The sequence below is a fragment of the Nanorana parkeri genome, unplaced genomic scaffold, assembly GCF_000935625.1.
Source record: "Nanorana parkeri isolate BGI_ZX_2015 unplaced genomic scaffold, ASM93562v1 scaffold2603, whole genome shotgun sequence".
NCBI lineage: Eukaryota > Metazoa > Chordata > Amphibia > Anura > Dicroglossidae > Nanorana > Nanorana parkeri.
In genome coordinates this window covers 104,701-115,585 of record NW_017308871.1, presented here as the reverse complement: position 1 = coordinate 115,585, position 10,885 = coordinate 104,701, and the positions used below count along the sequence as shown (strand labels likewise).

The following is a 10,885-nucleotide window of genomic DNA, read 5'->3' as shown; positions in this document are numbered from 1 at the left end:
GTTAGGTTACGCAAGCAGTGGGGAAGCCCGCTGCTGTGTAACCTAACTACCTGTCAAAAGCCGGATGCAGCGCCGCCATGACAGGTTACACAGCGGGGAGGATTTCCCTGCTGTGTAACCTGTAACAAGCCGATCTGAATGGAGAAAAAGCTGTCAGCTTCAGACTTGAAACTGACAGCTTTTTTCTTCATAATACTAGGTGAGGCTCTGCCTCCCCTGACCGCACGTCCCTGGTTGTAATAATACTTCAGGAGGAGAAGGCGCTCTGTGTGTGTATGTCTGTGGTGTGTGTATGTCTGTGGTGTGTGTATGTCTGTGGTGTGTGTGTGTCTCTTTAAATGATGGAATTCCACAGCTGACTAATTCTGATCCTGCAGACGGGAAGACTCAATTCCCTCATTTGATATCAATCACCTTCCATGGACAACTCTCATAGGACAACAATTCCAGAAAACAGTAAGTCCCCCTGCACTCCCTACAGCGTTCCCGGTCCAAGTAATAATCGCGGTGCTCGAAGTGACGATCATCGGTCACATCTCTGCCCCGATGAAGGGACCCTGCGCGGTCCCGAAACGTTGGATTATGCGATATGTGTGACGTTTGGTCCAAATAAATGGACGTTATTCTTTGAACTGTATTTGCTGAGTGCTGGTGATTTCTATCTTTCATAAGACAACAAGACTTCCTGCTGGATCCAATGTCAGCATTGTACTTGTTACACTTACATGTCACAATGTATCCCTCTGACAGCCCTGTGTGCGCTCCGTCTTACAGATCACAGAACAAACTCCTGCAAGTAGATAGAAAACAAATCATCGTTTAAAGTCGTATTACACTCTCAGCCTTGTATTCAATAATGAATCCACATCAGATAAATACACATCGCCCAGCAAAGCATTGCTTTACATTTTTTCCCCAAGCGCTTACGCTCATCATGTTTCTGATCGGCTCCAAGTCTCTCAGCTCAGCTTCCCTGAACTTCCTGTCCAGTACAAGATCAGAAGAGACAGAGCAGAGTCCAGCAACTGTTCATCTACTAGATTGGAGAAGGAAGAAAGAGAAAGGAAGGGTTTGCCTTGCTAGGCCTGTGTGTAACATACAGCTTACTAGGGCAGAGCCATAGGACCCCAAAAGGGAAATGAGTCACCGTACAACAGGAAGTCAGGACCAGTGCTCAGGGGACCAGCTGATTCTACACTTTTAGACATCAAAGAAGCAGCATCCATTGTCGGTGATTTCAGTGGCGTCACAAGGGGGGTGCGGCACGCCCCTGGGTGACACCATTGGAGGGGTGACACCAAAATGACTGACAGTCATTTTGGTGTCACCCCCTCTAAAAAGTCGGGCACTCGGTCATGGACTGAGAGCTCGACAGTGTCAGGAGAAAGGAGGGGACCCGGCGGCATACCTCATCCCGCCGGGTGAACGTCCCCTCCGCTCTCTGCCAGCGTCCATCACCAAGATGGCCGCCGGGAGGCATCAATTAGATGACCGTGTATGCGCGATAATGTCACTGTGGGGTGTCACTCAGTCTATGCTCCAAGTGACACCCGGCCTGGGGACGCCCCTGGGTGATTTCATCAGCATTTGAAATAGCTTAAAAAACCTTTTGACTTGAATATCACTGTAGCCCAGAACTAAACAACATGGGCAATGCTTATCTATTGCTACTAAGATTTGGAAGTCCCCATTCACACAATAGGGTAGCTGGAACGTGTATCGCGGTGTTATGCGTTTCCCTTCACTTCCGGTCCTTGTGACCACAAAGCTAGTGGGGACAACCGCAACCCCCCCGCCCAATGAGACGACCACAGACAGCAAAACCTGTGATGAATTCTAACTCTTCCATGCCCTACAAATAAATCCTATTATTGCTGTCCCTAGAGATTATGATCACTTCCTGTTCCGGTGACCACAAAGGAAGTGCAGAGAAAATACCCTCCATGGGGACACCACAGGCAACAATGAATTCCTTAAAAGAGATTAGCCAGAGTTTCATCATCATCAGTTCTCTCCAAATACAAGTTAATGTTGTGACTGCTTTCCAAACATACCGAACCTTACAGGAGTGACGTGAGTATTCTCAATGTCAGTTATATTGTATAGACGTGGCATCATCACTGTCTGAATAGGTTATATCGTACAGGAATGATATAATATAAGTTTCCAGAGGGAGGGCGGCTGGGAGGTGCAGGGAGGAGATAATGAGATATGATGGAGGGGAAGAAGGGGGGGACTTGGAGAGAATCTTTACATCCACTCCCCGTAGCATCAGCATCACTGCATCAGGGAGACACAACACAGAGTGACGGAGCCAGGTTACAATCCCAGGGACACGACGTTATAGGTAAGAGGACCTATGGACAGTATATATTATAAGGCATTGGGGGGGATTTTAAGCAAAGGACGCAGCTTGCATTGATGAGATGGGAGGGTGATGCAGATAATAGGGAGCTGTGTGATGGGAGAAAGTGGTACAGGAGAGGTGATGCTGGCTGACTCAGCTGGGATTATGTATGCGGATAGAGGCAGCGAGACTGCAGAGGAGAGAGAGAGACAGCGAGAGAGAGAGCGCAACAGGTAGGGCAGGGGACTGGGAATAAGTGTACCTGCACTGCAGTCTTTAGACCCTATATGGGTCCTTATATGACAGCAAAACATTCCAGGTGCTGCAGTGTTTTCCTTAGATCTCCAGCTTACCCATATACTATACAATCTGATTGTACAATCTCCTTTAGATCTACCAACAACTATATGGTATGAGTGCCCGCAGATGCAAAGACATTGTATAGTAGATGGGTCTACTTTGCCTGCACCCATCATCACCCCGCTAAGCTATGGTTCCCTATTCCAGCATGTGGTTGTTTAAAGGTCTCTACTTGCAGGAAAGTGTGACACCATTGGCAGCGAGAAATAAGTTGCAGGGAAAGGCACGACACAATTACTGCCATCGATTAAGTTGTAGAGTCCCTTTGCTGTTAGCTGACCTGTCATAATTCCATCTGCCTCCCTGTCCCCCCCAAATCATCAGTATAGCTGCGGGTGGAATGACAAATTCGTGCCCGGCTGCAGGTCTCATAGACCTCATTACTGCGGTTGCATCTCCATCCTCCTCACCTCCTGGCCAATCACAAAAGGGAGCCTGGGGCCATTTGCTTTGTGATTGACCAGGAGGAATCTGGGGTAGAGATGTGACCACATTGCTGAGGTTTTTGAGACTTACACCCAGGCACAGACATTGAAGTTCATTGGGAGCTGGACTTCCACCCACCGGTATAGACTTATTGGAGATGTGGTCCAACGTGGGAAGAGGCTGTATGGTCCCCACCGGACAGGACATTGCAGGAGGCTGAGCGGTATAGAAATGACTCATCAGCGCCATCATGGGGTGTACTTTTGTAAATTAACCCCTTTGAGTCACCTGATGCATTGAAAACAATGCACTGCCTGTGTGGCCAATATCAGAGGGCTGTTAAGGTTTATGTAAACCCTAACAATGAGCTTCTCTTATTTGCTCCCTTTTGGCCTAATAAATACACCAACAAAAGTGTTTTGTGATCTCTGTTCAATAGGTGCAAATAAAAAATACCAGTTGATCCTGTTGAAATCTAGTGCCGTCATGTGTCTTGCATACTCTGCAGTGTTACCAGTCCCACCCTATTCATTTCTGTGAGCTACAGAACACTATGTTATGGAGATGAGGCAAGAGGAATGTTCTGTAGCCCTGTCCTAGGGTGACATTGTTGTTATATGGATGGAGTACAGTGAGTGAGCATTGTCAACCCTAGAACAGGAAGTGTATTACTGGCAGAATCATCAGGTGAAAATCAAGGAGCAGGTCAGAGTGACAGGTTTGCTTTAATGGCAGTCCCTTAACAGCGGCACATACTCATCTTGACTTCACTCCTCCGCTGCCCCATATGGCGGAAGTGAAAAGAGTTAGCCCTGTGTAAGCTCTAAGGGGTGACTTAGAACTTGCACAGGGCTATAGATTCTCTCACCTCCCTATAGGGCAGCGCTGGGTGCCAGAGTGGTTCATTGGCAATTTGGACAGATGGAGAGAGAGTCACATGATCCCCAAAACCCAGAAGTACCAGGTATGTGTTCTCACTCCGGCTGGCTAAACAGAGTTATAGAGAATAGAAGGGTACATGAATATGTGCTGCCGCTGGGGCATTGTTTTGTCTTGTACTTGCAAGAATCTGAGTTTTGTGTTTGACTGAAGAGCAGGCGGAGTGTCTAGCTGAGCAGACAGGAAAAAGGTTAGATATAAATATAACTAGGCTAATCTGCAGGCTAAAGCCTTTGAAGGCAACTACGAAAGAGATATCAGCAGTGACATAAGGGACAGAGAGTGACTCATTGAATGATGACGAGCAACAGGTTAAGCTCCGGAGCCGGGTTACTGTAATATGATGTTACTGGGGTAATAAGACACTCAGGAGCCGGGTTACTGTAACATGATGTTACAGGGGTAATAAGACACTCGGGAGCCGGGTTACTGTAATATGATGTTACAGGGGTAATAAGACACTCAGGTGCCGGTTACTGTAATAAGATGTTACAGAGGTAATAAGACACTCAGGAGCCGGGTTACTGTAATAAGATGTTACAGGGGTAATAAGACACTCAGGAGCCGGGTTACTGTAATATGATGTTACAGGGGTAATAAGACACTCAGGAGCCGGGTTACTGTAATATGATGTTACAGGGGTGATAAGACACTCGGGAGCCGGGTTACTGTAATAGGATGTTACAGGGGTAATAAGACACTCAGGAGCCGGGTTACTGTAATATGATGTTACAGGGGTAATAAGACACTCAGGAGCCGGGTTACTGTAATATGATGTTACAGGGGTAATAAGACACTCAAGGTGCCGGTTACTGTAATACTTCTTATACGGTACAAAGTCATTCTATAGATGATTACTGGAAACTTTTACAGAAAACTGGAAGATTTTGCTTCTTTCTCCTGGCCTATGATTTTGTTTTCTTCCTCTCTGTTAGGATAGGATGTCGCCATTGCTACTTTCTATTCTCCCCTTTCTCCTGTTCTCCACATCTTGGGGACATCCTGACAGATGTCTTGAAGAGAGGAAGCAGAAGGCGGCTGCCAGCGCAGAATTCGGACTAACAAAGTGCCAGCAGTATTCTAGCCGTGAGTGTGACCTGTGGCACTAGGTGATGGAAGTGGGGGGTGGCGGTGGAGGGGATGTCACTATTCTTGTGCACACCACAATGCATGTTATGTCACAGCTGACCTATTCTTGTAAAGGTGGCCATACACTTTACAACCCTTGCGAGGGTTGTAAAGTACTTAAAAAAAACGTACGATCTGCCCATCTTGGACAGGCAGACCGTACTTGCTATCATCGCAAGCCCGCCCCCCTGAGGGGCGGGCTTGCGATGACTGCAATGAGGGGCGGGGTTCCGATGACTGCAAACGGGCAGTTGTCGAACAAGCAGGCCACTAACTCGCTGAGAATTGTACGATTCTCGGCGGGTTTTCCAGCCTGCTTGTTCGACGTAAGATGTGCGACCGTACAGTAGAAACGGTCGCACGCCTTCCATACACTGCACGATTATCGTACGATCGCGGGATTTCCAATGCTAAGAATCACGGGGCTGACCTCTCAACCAGGGAGTCACTGGAATCATGACAACATGCAACAAAACCCAGAGCAGGGGCCACCTCCTAGTGCAGTATGTTTATTGACTAAATGATAAAATGAAAGAGTAAAAAGGATCTACTCACTATTCCTACCTAAGCAGGAGGCATCTACACTACAAAATGTGGCCTTGTAGACTGGCTTCCTCCATCCTAACACCCAGCATTCCCAGCCTAGAGTTGTAGACTGGCTTCCTCCATCCTAACACCCAGCATCCCCAGCCTAGAGTTGTAGACTGGCTTTCTCCATCCTAACACCCAGCATCCCCAGCCTAGAGTTGTAGACTGGCTTCCTCCATCCTAACACCCAGCATTCCCAGCCTAGAGTTGTAGACTGGCTTTCTCCATCCTAACACCCAGCATTCCCAGCCTAGCGTTGTAGACTGGCTTCCTTTGACCCCAATGCATTTAGCATCTTCTCAGCTTTATTTAACATTTCACAGCATCTTCATTATGACATGTAGCCTACCAGTAGTCAGAAGTAGTCAATTTCATCATCCAGCACCTGCATCTTTAGCTCCTGCCTTGCAGGCTGGACCCCCCCCCTAAACGTCCTTCATCTCTATCCATGACTGGAGATTGGTAAACACCTAATCATTATTCTTCATTAGGAATTGTCTTACTTCACCTACTCTACTCCTAGCATCTCTATCCGGACGTGAAACCATGTAAACTTGCAGGTCAAAACTTGATTTGTGCGTGGAACTTCGGACTGGTTTCCTCCAAATGAATGTCTAGCACCTCCATCCTGACTTGTAGACTGGACTCTTCATGTAAATTGGACTTCTTAATGGCAAACAACAAGTATCTATTTAATGACTTGTTGCCTTGTACACTGGCTCCTTCTCCATTGTCCATCACAACACTCAATGGCTTGCTCTCTCCGCCTCTCCATCCTAATTTGTAGTCTTAGGGGCTGGCCTCTTTCATTTTTAACACACTGCATCTTCTTCATCCATACTTGAAGCATCTCAGTCTTGATTAGTAGACAAGTTTGCTTCATCTTCATCCTGACTTCAAACCTTCTGGTTTCCTCAGTATCCAAAAAGACACCATGACCCGTGGGCAGGCTTTCACAGTCCAGAACATCTCCATCTTCACTTATATTGCAGATTGCCTCCCACCACTTCAGATCAATGCAACTTCCACCTCATTTGCAGTCTCTAAATTTAGCTACATCAAACATAATCCTAACATTGTAGCTTGTAGCCTTGTGGATGGATAGATGTTCACCAAAACAACCCTCATTATCTGCACTCAGGGTTGCCATAGAGACAGTTCAAAGATCAATCAGAGATCATTTTGTTTGACGATAATATGAAGCTATTCAGGTATGAAAGTGCCCATAGCAAGTACCCAGATTGGCTTTTTCAAGTGATTTATAAATTAGATAGAAGCTGTTTTGTTTCTAGAGGCAGCACAGAGACCCTTTGTCAGATACTTTTTATGTACCTGGTCTCTCCAGTTTCTGACAGGTTGCCTGGTTGCATTGTCCGAGCCTCAGATATCACATAAGACCATTTAGGGTTACAAACATTTCTTACAAAACAAGGGTTAAGGTTGTAAAGAATGAGGAAACTTGGAGAAAACCCAACTCCAGTTAAGACATGTATTTTTCCTTTTGTTTCCAGATTCTTGCTGCTCTCAGGAACACATAGATGCCCCTCCATTTGCCCCTTTCCCATGGAAAGGATGTGGACCCCTCAGTCCCGGGTAATGTATTCATTAAGAATATAATGTATCCAGTTGTGTAAAGGAGGAACTGTTCTTGTTACCTATAGCCATCAGATCCTACTAATTATTTTCTAACTGCATCATCAAAGACGGATAAAAGAGAATCGAATTAGTTACTAGAGGCAACAATTACAGTTCCTGGCCAGGGCCCAACTAAGAACACTGTCTTCCTTTCCTCCCCCCAGGTGTGAGGAATACGTGAGCCGTGTGCAATGTATGTATCTCTGCTCCCCGCACATCGCCAAGTGGGGCCTGGGCGGATCAGTCGCAGGGATACATGAGCTGCCCCTCTGTGACAGATTCTGTGACCAATGGTAAGAATACACTTATGGTATACTTTAAATGTACTGGATATGTGAATATGGTTGATGTCCTCCAACACATTTTATGCCATCACGTCACTGTGACATGACTGAGGCACCCTATGAAGGTGGCCGGTTTTTGAGTTTTAAAGGGTACCTGTCAGAAGAATTATATTGTATCTGCAATTCTCGGTTTGTTTTTACAAACCAACGCTGCTTAAAGTGAATCAGAGCGTTGCCTACACAGGGCAGGGTAACAGGTTCACTTTAATTTAGCCTTCTTCAATACCAACCTACCTTTAGTTCCCCTCCGCTTCTTTTGGCTGTGCAAGCTACGAGTAGCTGGAGTGGTAGCTTACACAGTTATTAAATCACCCGTGGCAGCACTGATTGGCCCAGCTCTGTCACATGCTCCTTCATACCTGGAAGTACCGGGCATTTCCTCTGGTGCTGAATGGAGCCCTAGGGAAGCAAAGGAAAGGGCAATATGTGCTACTGGGTGGTGGAGGTGTTGCTAAAACTAAACTGTTGCTTTGCCAAAATTTCCAGGCCACCCTAAGAGCCTCTGAAATCCATAAGTCCTGTAGTTTCCTGGTTCAAAGCATGGCAGCACTTAGGCAAATCTGCAGCACTATAGAGTTTTGTATCAGAGCTAACAACCTGCTCGCCTCCCCCACATGACAGTGTTCGAGCCTGGCAAATGGCTGCTCAGACTCATGCATTGAGTCCTGGGAGGAATAGAAGGTCAAGTGATGCCATAGACATCAGGTATTTCCAAGAGCTTCCACAGATGAATGTAGCGGCAGGGGAGGATGGGGAAGGTAAGTATAAGCGGGAAGGGAGGGGTGCTCTGAAGAGAACCTGAAGAGGAAACTTGACAACTTCCATATAAGTCAATGATGCCAATGAGCCTAAAGTAACCCTTTAGTATTTTACTGGCCTGGTAACAACATTTGGAATTTTATGGCATCATCATCAAGCTAATAACAATATAAAAATGGGAATTTTAGATGTGTAAACCCCGGATGGAGTAATATATAATGGCGCATTGACTGGTTGATATGATCAGCAGACTTGTCTAGCCATTAATGTATGCATAGACCTGACCTTGCTAACATTGTCTTTACAGGTTTGACGCGTGTAAAGAAGATTTAATATGCTCAGGATGCACAAACAGTGTAAACAATTGCAGCAAAGGCTGCATCACCTACACACAGGTGAGTGTGCCATTCATTCATAGTTTTCTTTCTGTACATTTATTTTTTAATCTTTTCTAAATCCAATTTGTTTTTACATTAAATAATTTAAGCTTAAAAATCTGTTCTCATTGATAATCCCTGCAATGGCCCCTTAACATAAATACAAGATGAATGATCCAGGGGAATTAGCAGACTTGGATTGGCAGCGTCCGCAGTGGGGATTCATTCCTTCTTACCCATATTGTATATGAGGTCTGTGTTATCCCATTATACTACAGAGAAATCCTTTAGCAGAGATTCAATTATCCCAAGATGGGGGTGGGTAGAATGGAACATTGATCCTCTTACCTTCTGGTAATAATGACTCTTATAAGACCCTTTTATCCCATCAAGGTGAAGGGTCTCTGACTAGTTCACCTTCTGTCCCCCCCCCCACTGTATAATATATATATATAAATAAAACCATTATTAAACAATGACCTTCCCGTTGCATTCTACAGCCATCTATAATTCTCTATTTTATCCCAATGGATGCAGAGCTCTACCTCTGACAATGCTCGTTCTCTAGCAGTCACATGGAACCTCCACCTTCAGTCCATTGGGTCAGGTATTCCAATAAGGACTTCTGCCTGTTCTGATCTGTATTCTTGTTTTATATTAAAGAATGCAGGTCAGCTTAATAGCCAGGCAACTAACATTTTCACTCAGAGGCCTATTATGTAAGGCTCTTCCCTATACCATTTCAGAGCAGGTTTCGTCATACATTTGTGTTTCTACCATTAGATATCACAAGATTTCTGCAATCACTTTTATTGACCAGAACGTCTTATGTGTTCCTCTCTGATTTAGTTTCGCTTTGTTACTGGGGTGTGACTTTCCTAGATTAAGCCCTGCAAGTGAATCCCATGGAGGGTTACTGAGTCATATAGGACGTGAGGTGGCAGTTAGTAGAGCCATGAGGTCAGGGAAAGTCACATCTCAGTAAGGTCTGGTATTGTAGTCCTGTGTTTGAAAACGCATATTAGACGATTCCCATTGACCATAATAGTGCAGTGTGGGCGACTGTTCTGACACTGTGTTTGACCAGATTAAGAGCAGCATGGGCCTCGTGCTGTTGGTCCGTCAGACCTGAAGCAGCCCTCTAATTATGCAGCCGCTCGCTCCTTGCTTGGGCCAAAAAGGACTAGATAAAGCGGGGGTGGGCAACCCCGGCCCTCTAGCTGTGCTTTAACTACAAATCCCATAATCCATCTGCCTCCGAGACTCATGCCTGTGAGAATCTTGCTATGCCTTGTGGGACTTGTAGTTCCAGTTCCACAACAGCTGAAGGACCAGAGTTGCCCACCCCTACAATAAAAGGAATAGCAAACAGCTTGTACATAGGAGTTTCAATTCCAAAATATAAAAGTGCAACAACCAAACAGAATTGGTGACATCAGAGCAGTACAAGATGAATTCTCATTTTGCCTCTTGATGGCCCCAGGAGATGGACATATTTGGGAGCAGAAAGGTCATGACAAAATGCAAAGGACTCCCTTTATCAAACAGCAATGTGCCCCTTTCAATAACTCATAAACCAGAAGCAGTAAGTGCGCCATCTTAACCCAACAGTGCCCATGTAAAACTGCAACAGAGTGCCCGTCCCATGCTCAGATCTGCCTTTGCCTTACAGAAATTTGGATCAGGAGGTCAGCTGTGCAACACCATCTGGAGACACTCCTTTGTAGCAGTTACTGACGAGTGCTTCTGCATCACCCCTCTGGAAGAAGGGGCGGAGATTTCACAAGAGGATCACGCCTACGCGGATATAGATTCAGCCCACGAGGGCTCATCGGGATACCCAGAGATGTGTGCCCAGGATCCTCACAAAATCCCACATCAGAGAAGGCTGAGAAGAGCCGTGTGGAAGAGGCATGCCCACGTAGACGGTGAGGGGAGCGGCAGCGGCATAGGGGCATGATGGAAGCAGAGAAACCTTTCTT

The 10,885-nt window shown here is 45.9% G+C and overlaps 1 protein-coding gene across 2 annotated transcripts; it reads left to right on the top strand.

Moving 5' to 3' along the window:
* Window positions 1–2,210: 2,210 nt before the first annotated feature.
* On the top strand, window positions 2,211–10,879 carry LOC108802020 (riboflavin-binding protein-like). Of its 2 annotated transcripts, none has more exons than XM_018573909.1 (6): window positions 2,211–2,347; window positions 5,008–5,158; window positions 7,300–7,381; window positions 7,588–7,716; window positions 8,834–8,921; window positions 10,573–10,879. In XM_018573909.1, exons 2-6 carry the CDS (start codon window positions 5,014–5,016, stop codon window positions 10,861–10,863), a joined length of 735 nt encoding a protein of 244 aa, XP_018429411.1. In that variant the 5' UTR covers window positions 2,211–2,347; window positions 5,008–5,013; the 3' UTR covers window positions 10,864–10,879. The 2 variants fall into 2 exon arrangements, with proteins under 2 accessions (XP_018429411.1, XP_018429412.1); XM_018573910.1 differs by having other exon boundaries at window positions 2,212–2,347; window positions 10,576–10,879.
* Window positions 10,880–10,885: the final 6 nt, after the last annotated feature.

Excerpts from the sequence above, each read along its gene's own strand:
- LOC108802020 (XM_018573909.1), top strand. The coding sequence starts at position 5,014 with ATGTCGCCATTGCTACTTTCTATTCTCCCCTTTCTCCTGTTCTCCACA. Across the intron at positions 5,159-7,299 it reads GTGCCAGCAGTATTCTAGCC|ATTCTTGCTGCTCTCAGGAA; the intron begins GTGAGTGTGACC and ends TTTTGTTTCCAG. Across the intron at positions 7,382-7,587 it reads TGTGGACCCCTCAGTCCCGG|GTGTGAGGAATACGTGAGCC; the intron begins GTAATGTATTCA and ends TCCTCCCCCCAG.